This window comes from Microcaecilia unicolor, chromosome 13, assembly GCF_901765095.1.
Source record: "Microcaecilia unicolor chromosome 13, aMicUni1.1, whole genome shotgun sequence".
In the NCBI taxonomy this organism is placed as follows: domain Eukaryota; kingdom Metazoa; phylum Chordata; class Amphibia; order Gymnophiona; family Siphonopidae; genus Microcaecilia; species Microcaecilia unicolor.
The window spans coordinates 102,150,547-102,167,901 of NC_044043.1; the positions used below are offsets into that span (position 1 = coordinate 102,150,547).

Here is a 17,355-nt window from a genome sequence, read left to right on the forward strand (position 1 = left end):
GTCCACATGTTTGCTTACCCCCTCAAAAAAATGCATTAGATTGGTGAGGCAAGACTTCCCTTCACTAAATCCGTGCTGACTTTGTCTCATCAGTCCATGTTTTTGTATATGCTCTGCAATTTTATTCTTAATAATAGCCTCCACCATCTTGCCCGGCACCGACGTCAGACTCACCGGTCTATAATTTCCCGGATCTCCTCTGGAACCTTTCTTAAAAATCGGAGTAACATTGGCTACCCTCCAGTCTTCCGGTATTACACTCGATTTTAGGGACAGATTGCATATTTCTAACAGTAGCTCCGCAAGTTCATTTTTTAGTTCTATTAATACTCTGGGATGAATACCATCAGGTCCCGGTGATTTACTACTCTTCAGCTTGCTGAACTGACCCATTACATCCTCCTTCTAGAATATTGGCGATTCGTGCCCAAATTGGTCACCAGGAATTAAAGCTGCACAATTATAGAATCGCCTCTTCACAGAATACATGGCACAGTGCAGAGATAGATCAGAGGAAAGCCGTACGTCTGTGTGCTAAGTAAAAGCTGCACACATGCATTTTGAAAAGATTAATGTCTCTCACAGCAGGTTGAGTCTTTTTTAAATATTAGCTCTGAGCAGCAGCTTCTTATTAACATTCTATTGTCTGGTAATGGTTTTGTAACTGTGGCCTGCCTCTTCATTCGTTTGTATTCAGCAGGGCATGTTCAGAAGACTTATCTGGTAAATTTTAAGCAAGAGATTCAAAAAGATAACTAGATTACTATTTGTTGAAATTAACCTGGTATGTTTATCCAGTTAACGTTAGAGCAGGCCCTTGCCTTGAGCAGATTTAACTGGTCTTTCTAAGCCCAATATTGCTCAATATTCCCGCTATCCATTAAATTGTAATCACACCCCTGAAAGCCCTGTGTCCCTTCCTCCTTTTAACACAGCAACATCTGGATGGACATCATGTGGTCCAGTGAAAATAAACAGCTCTGGAAGTTGAAATCTGAAAAGTTACAGTTTCTCTGGTTAGTTCCTGACTGCTTTATACTGCTGGGGGAGAGTTACTTTCCTCCCACCATCCAATAAAAGGATAATTGGAGGCCCTTAGCCCCCTCCCCCACTTAAATACTTTCCTTTTGTGTCCGCAGCTTGATTTTTCTCCATTGTCTCTCTTTGACTCTGGTTCTCTCATCATTTTCCTTTAAAAAAAGAATTTCTCCGAGCAGTGGCGTAGCCACAGGTGGGCCTGGGTGGGCCAGGGCCCACCCAATTAGGGCTCAGGCCCACCCAACAGTAGCACATGTATTAGCTGTAGCAGGTGGGGATCCCAAGCTCCGCCAGCTGAAGACTTCCCCCTGATGGTAATGAAAACGCTATTCTCCATGATACCAGCACCTGCGCATGCTCAGTTTTCAGCGCGTGCCTGCTGCAGACTGCTACGGTGGAAAGAAGCGTTTTCCTGCCAGCTAAGATTTTTTTTTTGGTGGTGGGTGAAGGGGAGAATACTTGGTGCCCACACACTTCTTGTCTAGGCCCACCCAAAATCTGTTGTCTGGCTATGCCCCTGTCATCTCCCCCTGTCGTTTAACAGATCTGTTCTTTTTCCTCTCTGTCTCTGTCTTTGCAGTTTAGTGTCTTCATTTGCTTTGGGCCAGTCTCACATGCTTTGTTCCTTGTTCGCTCTTCAGTACACTTCCTTTCTTACAATCCTTCCCTCAACTTATCTCCTTTCTCATCTTTCCTCCTTTAAAATGTAGCTGCTGCTAGTTTAATGGAAGTTTAAGGGAAGTTATAGTCAGCTGGTCTGTAAACTGCAGGGATGGCTGCAGAGATCTCCAGATCCTCCAATGTAAGCAATGATTTAAGAGAGTCCTGCCCACTTAAATTGCTTGGAGCTGCCCAACCTTCAATATTCAGCAGCAATGAACTGGGCAGAGCCGCTGAGCATCTTCTCTGACCACCCAGAGAAAGTGGGCAGGCCAGGGACAGTATTGGGAAGGAGTCAGTGGTTATGGGGGTGCTGATAGTGTTCAGTGCCAACACCTGCATATCTAACCGGCTAGTTCTTATTTGTAATGTGTATTTTGTGTTATCCACTTTGAACTTTCTGATGGTGAATTATAAGTACCATTTACCAGCTCAAAAAGCTGTCAGAAAGGATTGTTTTTGGCAACATCGGAGATGGTGGGAATTGTTGCAGGGGAAGCTCTCAAACCTGGTTTAAAAATATAGGGGTGATTGGGGGGAGTTTTGGGAAGGGGGGGGGGGGGAGACAAGCAGTAGAGGAGTGTAATAGGTACAATTTTTGTGGGGGAGGATATAGGAGCAAATAAATATTTAAAAGCTGTTCTAAATATGCCAGTTAGCTTTGCTGGTGCCAGCACTGAATTTCAGCCGGGACCCACATAACTAGTAAATATTTCCCAGGCTGTCTGATCCCCTTTCTGCTCCCCCTCCCCCTGAAAGGATAATAAGCTGTCCCTGAGCCTATCTACCATCCCTGGGGGCTGCCTCTCCCATGTAGTTGTTAGTTAGCTGCCTTCATCCTGCGCCTGCCTCTCCACATTGGGTTTTTTTTTGCCAAAAGATTGGAGTTCAGTAAATAGTTGGTTCAGAACAACATCCCTGGAGTTGCCTGTGGAGAAGCTGCTTCTGGCCTCTGGAAGAGTTCTAGTCCTGGCCCTGATCAAATAAATGCGACTTATGCAGGAGTCTCCACCACTAGGTGAGCATTTGCCAAGGGAGCTGTGCCTGCCCCACTACACAGCCAAAGCAATCAGCACTATCCCTTCTGGGGCTTATAATCATCTTGCATGTGACCCATTTCCTTCAGTTGCTGACCCTAATGGTCATTTTCTCAGTATGCTTTGTACCCCTCTCTGAAAGGCAGAAAACTCCATCTTGGTCTCAGAGAGAGAGAGAGAGAGAGAGAGAGAGAGAGAGAGAGAGAGAGAACAATCCACAGCTTCTCCCTCTCTCTCTCTCTCTTTCTCTCTCTCTCTCTTTCCTCTCTCTCTCTCTTTCCTCTCTCTCTTTCTCTCTCTCTCTGCTCCTCTTTTTACCTGAAGCCCAACATCCTTCTCTCACTGAAGCTTAACATCCATCTTTCCTATCAGTTCAGCATCTCTCTCTGCAGTAATTCAGGCAGCCACCCTTCAGTCACTGAGCATCGGGTTCCATCCTGCCAGGGCAGAGCTCTCTTTTCAGCCGCCTGCAGGAAGTTGCATGTGATGAGAACAGTATAGGCAATGGAGAATGAAATGATAAGGAGCGTCAGTAGGGTTTGAAGCCTTTCATTCCCTGGTTCTTCATTTTATTTTCTTTCCCGTGTCATACTCAGCATTTTTCATTTCATTTTGTTAAATTTTTGTGTCAGGATACTGTCATTAACTCTTTGTAAATATTGCTTACTGTTTATTTATTTATTTGTCACCTTTGTATCCCACATTTTCCCACCTATTTGCAGGCTCAATGTGGCTTACATGGTACCGGAGAGGCGTTCGCCAATTCCGGTATAAACAGTTACACAGTGATGTTATGGTAGAATAAGGTTCATGTGGAAGGTTCATATTAGGGGATCATATAGAGGAAGAGTTAAGTTATGTCCATTACGTTCTTTGGTTTCGTAGTGTTGCGGGGTTCAGGTATTTAAGAAGGGTCAGTAGGGTATGCCTTTTTGAACAGGTAAGCTTTTAGTGATTTCCGGAAGTTGAAAGGAGTGAGGCCCATTCCCCAAAAGATCTTACGAATCAGGGGTTGCCAGTCTTCTCCTCAGAGATAAGGCATTTGGAGATTCAACCTTAACTAGTATGCGTACTGGCCACAAGGGTAGCCCTCAGCCCCAGTGTCACTTGTGAGAGCGACACAGAGATGCTGGTGGAGGGAGAAGCTCTGGAAGACTCATGTCTGGCAAAAGTCTGAAAGCAGAAAGGCAATAGTGAAAACCTTTTGCATTGCAGTTTGTACTTCTGAACCTTTGTGAAAGAAGTTACTGAGGCCTGAAGTGACAACTGGGTTGTAAGATTTGCCTGTTTTCTGTTCAGTAGTGGTTTCTCTGTGCTCACCTCTGGCACTGACTTATTAACAACTAATTTGTAGATCCAGCTCCTACCAACCAAGCAGGAGGCTATTTGCCATTCTGCATTTCAGTGTGTTAGTGCAACACAAACACAACTTGCATTCCAATCTGTGAGAGAAGGAATACCTAGGGGTGGGTGTGGGCTTCCTCCTGGGAAGGGGGCTTTGTCTGAGAAGGTGATTTGTTATCCTACTGTTAGTTCAGAGGGAGGAGAAGAAGTAAATGGAATATTGATTTAATAGCAGGTCACTTACATATAAAAGTTCCCAGTCAAAGCAGCTTCTGGTGCTCTGGATGCAACAAAGATCAGGTGTCACAAGGAAACCCAGAAATAAATATTAACAAAAGGGGAGAAGAGCGGGGATTAAATAGGCCCGAACATTTTTCTCTGTAGTGTAGTTTTGGATTACTGACCTTCCTCAGAGATCCAGAACAAGACTGACCATTTTCTAAATTGTGGACAGTAACTGTAACTCTCTCCACCAGTTAAAGACAAAGAACTTTCCCCTCTTTGCCAGCTATAGCTAGAGAACATCCCCTGATCATGCCCCTGGTCGTGGCTGGAGAGATTTGGATGGGTCGGAGTGGAGCTTTTCAGGGGCTTTGATGACAGCTTCTGAAGTTTTAGAGCAAGGACTGTACTGGGAAGACTTCTACTGTCTATGCCCTGAAAATGGCAAGGACAAATCAAGGTCAGGTATTCATATAAAGTAACACATACCATGTAAAATGAGTTTATTTTGTTGGGCAGACTGGATGGACGGTACAGGTCTTTGTCTGCCATCATCTACTGCATTATTATGTTACTATTCCTCTCTCCGCCAGTTTTAAAGAACATTCCTCTCTCCACCAGAATAATCCAAATCGTAGTTACCTGATGCTATGGTCCACCTTAGGAGTCCGCACTGAAAAAAAAACGGTCTAGGTATCATTGTAGACAATACGCTGAAATCTTCTGCCCAGTTTGCAGTGGTGGCCAAACAAGCAAACAGGATGCTAGGAATTATTCAAAGAGGGATGCAAAATAAGACCAAAAATATGACAATGTCTCTGTATCACTCCATGATGCGACCTCACCTTGAGTATTGCATTCAATTCTCAGAAAAGATATAGCAGAGTTAGAAAAGGTTCAAAGAGGAGCAACCAAAATGATAAAGGGGATGGAATTCCTCTGAGTACAGGCTAAAGAGGTTAGGGCTCTTCAGCTTGGAAGAGAGATGACTGAAGGGGGATATGATTGAGGTCTATAAAATCCTGAGTGGTGTAGAATGGGTAAATATCAATTTTTCACTCTTTCAAAAACTACAGAGATCAGGGGACATTCAATGAAATCACATGGAAATATTTGTAAAACAAATAGGAAAAAATATTTTATCACTCAAAGAATAGTTAAGCTCTGGAACTTGCTGCCGGAGGATGTGGTAACAGCGGTCAGCGTATCTAGGTTTAAAAAAGGTTTGGATAAGTTCCTGGAGGAAAGGTCCACAGTCTGTTATTGAGAAGGGCCATGGGGGAGGCCACTGCTTGTCCCGGGATTGGTAGCATGGAACGTTGCTACTATTTGGGTTTCTGCCAGGTACTTGTGACCTGGATTGGCCACTGTTGGAAACAGGATATTGGGCTGGATGGATCATTGTTCTGACCTAGTGTGACTACTCTTATGTTCTTATGACTTGGAGGCATCGTTATCAATAGAGTTACCATTAAGTCATGTTGGTTTACTACTAAGTGGTGCTATTTTTTCACAGGTCTGATTTTATGCAGTGAGACCTAGTTACTCATAACTTGGGTTAACAGCAAAATAACACATTCATAACTTCCACCTTAATGGTAAGAGCTGGAGAACTGCCAAATTACCCAGTTCCTGGATTTCTGACAACCCTATCCTGGTACATTTTTGGATCCGAAGTGCTGATTTCAGTGAGTAGAATCAGGGACTCCGAATTACACACTGAATGGGATGTAAATTCAAAAACAGAACTGACCCCAAACGCTCCCTCCTGGAACTGGGTAACTTGGAAGCTGTGCAACAGTGGGCTGAGAACCGGGGAAGTTGGGGAAGTTATTTTCATCTCCCATTGCCTCTGGTATAAAGCAGAGATGCTAAGGAAGGACTGCCCCAAAGAGTGAGATTAAAATTTTAAAAATTCACCAATGGAAGAACAAAAGAAATTGCTATTTAGTTTTCTGTGGTGTTTCTGAAATGGTGTTGAGTGTGGAGGCAGTATTAGGACAGTTCACACAGGAATTTGCCAACATACCTGTAAGTTACACATGTTACATGGCTGCAGTTTCACCAGGTCTCTGGCTGGTGTAACTATGGGTTTGGAAATGTAAAGCACGGTGATACTAGGTTATAAATCTGGGCAGCTAGATACTGTTATAGAATAATAAGGCTCTTGTCGCCTGAATGAAGTCAACCAGTTCTTGAATTTCCCAATATGTGTTCTCTCGTATTTTATCAAACGTGAAGGTTGCAGCTCCACCCCTGGGAATACCAACACGCAGTGCATGTATCACGTCACCCTGCATAAATACACGTTTGTACCCTGCGGGGTAATTTTATACCAGATATTTAGGCTCATCCCTCTTCTGGTATTTTACAAATGGCAGATTGAATGCAGAGTTTTTTTTACAACAGAGACATTGTGCTGCCAGAAAACCAATTGGTTTTGGTGGGATGTACATCAGAAGAAACCATTTTAGGAAGGACAAAGAGCATGCCATGACTCAGTGCTTTGCACATGTAAAAAGAGCAGCATCTACACTTGGAAGAGGTTTTTGCTACTTACAGGTGTCAGTGTTGGGTTTTGTAAATGTTTGTGTTCAAGAAGAGATTATTAGGGAGCCAAGCTTTGAATCTGAAACTCTTGGTATTTCGAAGTACATATGATCCCTCCCTCCCCTCCCAGTCTCTAAACCCTAGATTCAAATGAACAATTACATATAGATTATGCACAAAAACCCAGTAGTGAACATGGGCATTTTCAAACCATAAAAACCTCCGTTTAGTTTCGAATAAGGCCATTTGCTTGACTTTTTTGTGCTTAGTGCATCTATCTTTTAGGACCATTTTTGAGAAAAAAACAAAACTACCAAGTGAAAAATACACAACAACAAGCCTCCCTTGGGATGCATGAGGGATTTGCATTCTTAGCAGACTGGCCACACAGACATCCCAGCAGAGCAGTGGGACACCCTAGGGGGCGCTGGAGTGCACTTCATATAAAAGCTCCCTGATACACATATCACCGTTACTCTCTCCAAAGACCTCCAAAATCCACCACAAACCTACTGTACAGCACTACAATAGTCCTTAAGTCTGCTAGTGTCACAGTGGGGTTTTTTTTTGGGGGGGGGGGGGGGGCTCACACTTTCCACCATAAGTGTAACAGAGTGGGTTAGGGTTATGGACCTATCTCTACACTAAGCTACTCCTGGGACCTCCTGCTGCTCGAATAGAACTGGCCATCGTATCTGAAGCTGTCATTGAGCCTGCTATGGACTGTCATTGTCATCTTAGAGGGCTGGGAGGGGGCCAGTGACCACTGGGGGGAGTAAGGGGGGGGTTATTCTTTAATCCTTCTAGTGGCCATTTAGGGCACCTTTTGGTCACTTAGTCGTGACTGAAACAGGTCTGGCCAAAAAATCTTAATTTTGGCCCTACCCATTTTCATTTTGTTCCATTATTGCAGAAAAATATGTCTTTTGATGCTGCCCGTGTCCCACCCAAAACATACCCCCAACATGTCCCCTTGAAATTTGGACAAACTGTGCACAACTTGGACATTTTTGAGGGAAAACATCCTTCTGCCACCTTACGATGCCTTTTGGACATTTTTTTTTCTTCTGAAAACAAGTCCCTAAATGCCCACTTTTGGATTTGTTTCATGACGATCCCAGGTTTTATATTTAAATACCATTCTGCTTCTTGCCGGCTGCAGTTCTGGTGTTTGTAGGCTATCACTGGACATGCAAGTAGCAGGGGGGGGGGGGGGGGCAAGTTGAGCTTCTTTTGTCTATTTAGATAAGAGAATGTAAAAACAGTAAGTTTGGCAATGAAGAGAGTCAGGGCTGCACAGGATGAGTCCTTGGTCTCACTCCCTGCAGCGGTTTAATCCTAAGGAAACCCAGAACCCGTGCTTCAGATCCTTAAAGGGATTTGATATACTGCCTTTCTGTGTTTACAATCAAGGTGGTTTAGCTATTATGTACAGGTACCTGGGGCAAGGTAGGGTTAAGTGAGTTATCCAGAGTCACAGGGAGCTGCAGTGGGAATCGAACCTGGTTCTCAGGCCAGTCCTCCACTCCAGTGTCCCTGACTTACCATTGTCCAGTGAAGTGACGCTTGCAAGCCAGAAAAAAACTGGACTCGGAAACAAAATGACTCAGTCAGTTCTTTATTTATTACGCTGTAAGGTGCTGCATATCAGGAGAATTAACTTACACTTCCTGCAAGATGAGCTCTGAACTGGTTTCACTGAACTTTGCTGGTTCGGCTTTCTGTTACACAGACAGTTCCCCAACAAGGTATAAACTTTCCGTTCATCTGGGAAAAGTCTTGATGGTGAAACAGTCACTGTAGGGTATCGGAGAGTCCCACATCCCACAGCTGATTCACCTGAAAATACTATTTAAAATTTCTTCATCGACCTTCTTTTCTGATGATTGCATGCACGATGTAGTGTCACCCAGTATGATACACAGCTCTTGGTTGGATTCATTACACATTATGATTGTCTTTAGATATCACTCTGATTTCATGTGTTCTCTTGCTTGCACAGGTCAAGCACAGCATGAATGCTCGGTGTCCTGCAGGAGAACCAGGTTCACTGCCCTAGTGCTGCTTTCTGTCCTCTGTGCTCATTGTTTTATAGTGCTCTGAACTTCTATATGACTGTAGACTAATAAATATGATGCGTCAACTCTGAATTAATGACATTTCCCTGCTGTAACAAGGGAATGGGTTCCAGGAGCAAAAAAACCTAGAGGCCAATTTTCAGAGACTCATTTTGGCTCCTAAATCATCCCCTTGAAAACTTCCCAGGGCTAAGCGCTGAGAGTTAATTTCACAAGAATGTAGATGGGAGAAGCACTGCGCTGGCATCTGTGCGTGTTTTTGATGTGCGCCAAGTCCCCCTTTTACTGCAGTGGATAAAAGGCAGGTCTTTCTTTTTTTAAAGAAATGGCCATGTGGCAAGTGAAGCACTTGCCACACGCTCATTTCGGGCAGGGGGGGGAGCACTTACCACTACCCATTGAGGTTGCAGTAAGGGCTCCTGCACTTTCCCCGGCACTGCCTGATGATTGCCAGGTACACACCCGGGGGGGGGGGGGGGGGTTGGGGGAGTAGCCTGGCGATACTTCTGTTTTAGCGAGCATAAGCTTGCATTGGGCTTTGTAAAAGACCCCCCTCAGGTTCTTAACCCTGGGCCTCATATTCGAAAGGATTTATGGTCCTAACTGTGAAAGTTGTGCTGATAAATTGGCCTCTTTGAGAATTAACTAGGGCTGAGGGCATTTATTTCTACTGAAAGTTTTACTAAAGCATAAAAAGTGTGTGATGAGAGGGGGCGGTTTAAATTTATAAGCATAACCTTTAAGCTTCTAAATTAAGATGAATTTTCAGCTGAAAACTTAAGAGTCAATATTCAGAAGAGTTTAATCTGGCAGGAGAAGTTCCTGTCATTAAACACGACTGAGCTGGCCATGTCTGGATATTAAATGCCACGTAACCAGATAGTGCAGGGGAATATCCCTCTGACCCTCAAAGCACTAACTGGCTAGGTTAGGGGTGGTCTGGGGCACAGCGTGGGCGGAGCCAGCATTTAATCAGTTAGTGGCAATATTCTGACCACTAACCAGTTAAGTGAGCAGGTAATGGTAGGACAGATGACAGGCCAAGCTAATTTTATCCACCGAGTTAACCGGACACCATTCAAAATCAGCTGCTGCCCAATTAATTTCTGGGGTTAACTCAGTACTCCAGGGGCTGGCTATGAACCCCTTAGGCTTCTAAATTTGACTGAGAATAGGGCTCAACTTTAGGAGCTTAATTTAGGAGTACTTATTTATTTAAAACATTTATACCCTGCCTACATCCTAGGCAGTTTCCAAATATATATATATATATATATATATACAATAAAAACAAACAAAATTTACATCACATAAATACATTCACAATTAACAGTACTTCTCCTCCATCTCCAAATCCAATCCCCCTCCTCCTAGTGCTGCAATTCCCAAAATCCCTCTTCCAACCTGCCCAGTCTCTTTAAATAGATCCCCTCCTGTTTATTTGGTACTGGTGTTCCCTCTTCCCCACAAGCCTCCCAAATGGTCCCTGGACTGTGTCAATAGGAGGAAACAGGTTTACCTCTTCCTGTTTCGGAGGCTCAGCATCCAGCAATGTTCTACAAGGCTTTTGCATCAGAAATTGGGCGTCTGTGGATGGGTTAGAAGAGGTAAGTTACACAATGTAGCTGATTTTCTGTGCCAGTTGGATAATAACTTTGGTGCAAAACGTAGGCACTGAAAAAAAGCAATCTAGCCAACCCAAATTTGGGGCTGCTCTCGGCTCATTTTCAGCTATGACTTTGTGCGACTGAAAATGAGGGTAAGATCACCAGCTAGGGTTTGCCAGTGATCTTAAGTATTCAGGGGCCATTTGAAAATGAGGTCTTTAGGGGAGATCATTTCTATAAGGAGCTGCCTAGGTTTAGTGTATAGGATTATTCATTTACAAAATGAGCTGCTCAGTAAGTACTTGACAATCTTTGATGGCGTGTAATTTCCAAGTGCACATTCACATGGACAGAGTCTGGGTGATGTGCACAATTACACGTGTAAATGATAGAATACTATGGTTTATGCATGTTTTTTTTTTTTTGGGGGGGGGGGGCGTGAGCATTTACACCACCTCTGTGGTTGATATGAATGCTTGAGCTTAAAATAGAGGAGCACATTTGACCTATTCTGCTTGTATTCAATAAAGAAAGGGAAGAGGCCTCCTTTTCTTTATAGAACAGACTTCAAACAGGCGTATTACAATTACCCTCATTATGACGAGACTTGGACAAGTACCTCCATGCTCCTAAGGGAGCTGCAGCCATGGTCCCCAAGAAAAGAAATCATCACTGAAATTAACGGCAGGAATTTTAAAAACTGAGGACCCCAACATCCCCCTGGTCATCAGAAATCATAACTGAGAAGTCTTTCCATTTCTCTTACATAAAACTACTAAATAGAATTACTTTTAAATCTAAAATTTCATTAACCAACCCCCAGCTTAAGAAATCTGAAAGATTCATCAATTAGAGAATACTATACTGGTAAAAACTTACTCCTACTGTGGCATCCAACAGTAGATAAAGCTCTTTTAGGAACCCGTTAAAATCTCGTCTCTGTTTGGGAGAATAAGAACGAATGGAAAGAGGTTGCCCTTTGGAGAAGGGAAGGCCTTCAAATTCTCATCCAAAAACCTCGGTGAAACTTCATCTGCTAGAAAGCTGAGGGTAAATTTCCTGCTGATGCAGTAGATTTTGGGATTGATGACCGCACATTGGAAGGGTGTTGGGTAAGGCATTCGGTTGGTAGCACATTCGTACCACAGTTTAGCACTGGTACTGCAGCGATACACACTTATACCCATGCTGCGGTTCAAGTCAAAGCGGTAAATGAAATGATTCACAGACACAATCTCAGTGGTTCGATCCTTACTGCCACTGATGAAATTGATTTTCCATGAATCATGCTTGGAATTGTATTTTATCATCAAGTATCTCAATGTTCCTCCTGTCACACAAATCTCATTATCACAGGCTGTAGCAGTATGGGCAACAGCAAAAGTGTCATTTGGCATGGGAGCTGTAAAAGTCCATCGATCTTGACATGGGTCATACCTTTCCATGGTATACTGGCATTCACCTCCAATGGCATAGAGATATCCATCTAGTGCCACAAGTTTGCAGTGAGGTCTGGCTAGATTCAATGGACTAACTTCTCTCCAGTTATCAGTCAGTGGATTGTAACAAAAAACGCGATTTGAAGGCTTCTTCTGGCTACCTTGATCTTCACAGCCAGCAACAACAAAGAGGTAATTAAACATGGTGCCCATGGCACATCCTGTAGAAATGGCCTCAGTTGGGATATATGATAGCATGTGCCAAGAGTCATTTTCATCATCATAGAAGCAGAGTCTGCTGGGATTTTGAGAAGGAGGCAGATTGTAGTCTTGTGGATCAACATCAGCAACAGTTACAAACTTTCTTCCCTTCATCCTCCTCTCCAGAATGAGATCTCTTTCTGTAGCATTGAGATGTCTATAGATGGATGGATTCTGGAGAACCTGCAGATAGTGGTCACTCATAAATTTGTAAGCTGCTTCTTGGAGGTCGTAAAGTTTGTGCTTCTTTGCCGCACACAGCATGTCGTAGCAGTTTCCCAAATTGAGCTGTTTAGCTATGGCCAAATCTGGACCCTTATTTATTTGGAAAAAGTTGTTATTGATGATTGTCTCGAGGCTGAGCTCCGTGTTAGAATCGGTGTCAGTAGAATACAAAGATTGTACTGTTAGCTCATTAGCAGGTAAACTCCACAAATTAGTACCATCTGGAGTGGAAGTGCTAAAGTCTTGCACCTTTACAGGAAGCTCTGTCTTAACTTCTGGTTTCATGAAGTTCTCTGTTTTGTGGAATTCCTGGTTTTGGAGAGCTCCAGAGAAACCCTGAGGCATCCCAACTAAGGCTTCTGGCTTCCACATTTCTTCACTTTCATGAGATGGCCCATTGGTGGTAAGAACTTGTGTAGTCACAAATCCCTTAACATGATCTCTTTTTCCTAATTCTTGGAATGGGCTTAACCCAGATTCAGAATCCAGCAGCTCTTTAGGTGATGGACAGAGATCGGAAGCACCAACAGTATTTGATCTTTCTTTTGATAAAGATTCTGAGGTTGATGAGACATAGTAATTGTAGGTTTTGGTTTTCAGACCAGCAGGTGATGATGAATGGGTTAAATTGTCATCTTCTGAATGCTTGTCTTTGATATAGTTTTCCTCTACCTTTATCTCTGTAGTAGAAGAAAAGGTGTGTAATCTATCAGATTTCTCATGGGCTTGATTTATCTGCAAATCAATTCCAGACCTCGCATTAACAGTCTGCAAGCTGTCCAGAGAAACCTGCGACTCCTGTATGAGAAGTGAGCTCTTGATCATTTCCTCCCCTTGTGGGTCATCATGAGGTTTGGGGCAATCATTGCAGGCAGGGCTTAGTTCACATTTCTTAGAGACTGGTTTATAGTTTGATACTTCTCCTCTCTGGTTACTGTGCTCTAAGCTCCCCGCTTGTAAATCCTTGGAATTTTTACTTTCAAAGTCATCCAGATTCACATGGTTTTCTTTAACGCCCACATTGTACTTGCCTTCTTCATTAAATGGAATAACTGTATCCACTAGCTCCGGTTGTTGCGACTCGGTAGGAATTTCTGCTTGCCTTTCCTCTGCAGCTTGCTTTTTGTTTTTCTGAAATGTAGATGTTGCTTCACCAGTTTCGCATTCCTCCTCCTTACTAAGTAGGTTTTGATCTCCCTGGTGGACCTTGCCGTGTGGTCCCCATGTCTCTATGGTGACAGTTCCACTCAGATGGTCAGTCTGATAATCGGTCACATTGCAGCTTTGCCTCACCCCATTGTTGGCTCTCTGTCTGTTTCTCAGCCCTGGCACTGAGTCAGTGCTGTCTTCTTTGAGTGGAGCTCGAGCAGGGCACTCTCCTTCTAATCCTCTGACCTCCTGTCCTGTGATGCCACTTCTTGAAGGATGACCTGGACTTCGGGACTTGTAGAATCGATAAGCTAAAGTCACCAGGAGCAGAGCAGCAGCAGAGAGAACCAGTTTTCCAGCTAGCTGCATGTCTGACTGCCAGTCCCGGCTCTCTTCCAAGGAATGTAGCATTGTCCCATATCAGACTTGTGCTCAGGAATGTGAGAAATCCTATTAATAATTGCTAGATTAGGACTGGCTGTGGCTGCTTGGAGCAGCTCCTGCATCCCCTCGGCCAAGATGCCAGGGATAAGGTGACTTTCACCAGGCAGGAGCTTTACAGGTAGGGAAATGAGATCACAAAAATACCTGCTTTCCTTCTTATGAGTGGGTGTACACACCTGAGTCAGGTGGGATGGACTAGAACGGAGAGAACTAAAACCTGTACAGCTGCTCAGACACAACTGCTGTTTGTTCAGCAAACAGAAATAAGGAAAACCTGTTCGGATTCAAGCTGTCATGTGACAGTGAAAGTGAGGGAAAGACAGTGAAAGCCCTGACTTTCCACAGGAGATCTAATTTCATATGAGCCAACGTTCACCAATGGCCAATAAAGTTAAAAACATAACAAAGCAAAACCTGCCGGCTGTGGTCATCAGGCCTGTGGCATTTATTTTTGGGCTGACTAATCATTGGTTCTTACGTATTTAAATTCTGTTAGTACTGATGGTTGGGTCTGATCAATTGGCAGAAGACAGGCTATGCATACATGCCGTAAATTCATTGGGTTTTTTTTTTGTAATATTTCACTTGGCCACTTCCAGTTCTGAGAGAGTTTATTTCTGCATGTTGAGTAGAGAGGTGTGGTAGCCGTGTTAGTCCACTTTTAAAGGTATCAATAGAAATCAAACAAAATAAAACATGGAAAAGAAAATAAGATGATACCTTTTTTATTGGACATAACTTAATACATTTCTTGATTCGGCTTGTTAAATCCTGATGTTTGATTTATATCACAATCCTAAAGCCTAGTGACCCATCAGGATTGCTAAGAACCTGTAAAAAGGGCAAAATCCAAAGCTCTTTGCTCAGGCAAAAACACATTTTACCCATGGAAATGAAAACTCAGCATGAGAATATTGACCAGACTATCTACAGGTAAAACGTTCTGTATTCAACCGCATGCATGCCCTGTATCTGCAGACTCTGGAGGCTATTCCAGGGCAAAGGGAAGAACTATGTGCCGAGATTTCATTGCAGTTCTACAGACATGGTTTCTGATGGAAAAATTACTCACTGAGAGAGCAAGCAAAGTCTCTGCAGATGGGGGGTAATTCTGCAATAGTTCACCTACATTCAGGTGTCTAGAGGACATGCACCAACCAGAGCAAACTTTTTAATCTTCCCTTGGCTGCGCTTCACGGATGCCTTTCAGGGTTAAAGATGTGTCTGGCAGGGGTGTAGCCAGACCTCAGCGGAAGGGAGGTCCAGAGCCCGAGGTAGGGGGACACAGTTTAGCCTGCCTCTTTTTGACCCCCCCCTGCCGTCGACCCCCCCTGCCACTTTCAACCTACCCTCCCGCCGCCAGGTACCTTTGCTTGTGGGGGTCCTCAACCTCTGCCAGCCGAAGTCTTTTTTGCTGATCTGTTTCTGTCAGTCCTGACTCCTCATGTCCTGCATGCATGTCCTGCACAGGGCTACATACAGGACGTGCATGTACCTGGCGGCGGCGGGATCGAAAGTGGCGGGGAAGGGTCAATGGTGGGGGGGGGGGGGGTAAAAGTAGAGAGGGCTAGGGCTAAATCTGTGGGGGCCCATGCCCTCGTGGCCCCACCTAGCTATGCCCCTGGTGTCTGGAGTACTCATGATGGTTCAGGTTGTTCCTTCCCCATTACACTGCCTTCATCTGATGCTCTGAACCCTGAACCACATGACCTCATTCGCAGAAGAGCTTTAACCTGAAACCACTGGCGGTGATCTGGGCTTATCCTGTTCACAGTTTGGGGTGATTTGTTACCTGTTTGAGTGAGACTCTCTCTCTGTTTTTCAGACTGTTCCCACCAGTTGTTCCTTCACTGCTGCGTTGCCCTCATCTGTTGCTCTGAACCTTGAATCATGTGACCTGAAGTAAAAGCCATTCCCGGAGGAGTTTTAAACTGAAGGCATTGGCAGCAATCTGCACCATGGCGGTACGCGCAGGCGCATACCCAAGGAGCGTTATGCTCCTCAGAACGAACTCTGGGTTACACTTACAAACTCTCCCATGGCAGCCGGTTTGTAAGTATAATAATTTGGCTTCTCTTATTTTTAAAATCTTCTTTTCTTTATTCTATATGGCTGATCCTGTGATGAGAGATTCAGGAATTGCTAGAATGCTACAAGTAATTATTTGACTGTTTGTCTTCCTATCATCACTTATGCATTTAACTTTCTTAAATCTTTCATGTCCTGTATGAATGTTAGTAACTAGTTCTCTCCTATCGTAATTTGCCATTCTTTTCTTTCCTACAAGCTGTACCCATTAACTTTAACTGTAAACCGATTTCATTTGGTCACAACTAAGTGGTATAGCAAACTCAATAAACGATATTGGTTCTTCTTCATACAGTCATGGATTTTAGCTCGTCTAGTATCTCTGTTCCATGTCGCCCCTGGGGTGAAGCCAATAGACAGCGCAATGCTGGATCTCTCTGTTTGATGGTTGATGGATTCTCTTTCTCCTCCATCTCTTTTCTTATCAACAAGTCTTTTAAATAGCTGTGTTTTACCTTGTAAATCTACTTTACTTTGAGATCTAATCATGGAATCTTCTTGTCAGAGTTTAGGGTTGACTGAGACTTGGCTAAATCCTGGGGATGAACCCTACCTATATCAAAATACTCCCCTTGACTTTCAAACATTTTTTAGGATGCGGCAGTCTGTCGCTGATTATTCCCGCCTCTTTTTCAGCAGGGGGAATACCTTCTCCATTCCCTTATCCAGAGGTGTTGTGTATTTCTCTTCACCTATTTCTTTCTACTTTTCTTCTCATTTATTGTTCTCTGGCATCGGACCAATCACCCTGGGACTTATTATTTCAGACTATAGCAGATGCCTCTATCTGTTTTCCTGATCTACTAATCATGGGTGATTTTAATATTCATGTTGATTTCTCTACTCTTCTTCTGCTTTATTTCTATCTCTTTTGCAAGATTTAAATCTATACCGTGCTTTGATTACCGTAATAGTTTATTTTTAGGACTACCAAAGAAAGTATTAAAATCTCTTCAGATTGCTCAGCAGTGCGCTTCATTTTTGGTCTTTCTAGATTTGATCATATATCACCGATTCCTGTGTGTCTGCATTGATTACCGGTTCAATATAGGATTTGGTATAATGTTTATGTTTATTTTATTTATAGCCCACCTTTATCCAAGGTGGGCAACAACCTAATTTCAAAGATACGATAATACAAACTCAAAAACACAATGGCATCAGTTCAGCATAAATCCTGCAGCATCAATGCAAAAGCAACTACTTATATTTG

General features: G+C 43.5%; 1 protein-coding gene across 1 annotated transcript; it reads right to left on the reverse strand.

Moving 5' to 3' along the window:
- Window positions 1-10,966: 10,966 nt before the first annotated feature.
- Window positions 10,967-14,176, reverse strand: KLHDC7A (kelch domain containing 7A). The gene has a single exon (XM_030222235.1). It carries the CDS (start codon window positions 14,019-14,021, stop codon window positions 11,451-11,453), a length of 2,571 nt encoding a protein of 856 aa, XP_030078095.1. The 5' UTR covers window positions 14,022-14,176; the 3' UTR covers window positions 10,967-11,450.
- Between the last annotated feature and the right edge of the window lie 3,179 nt (window positions 14,177-17,355).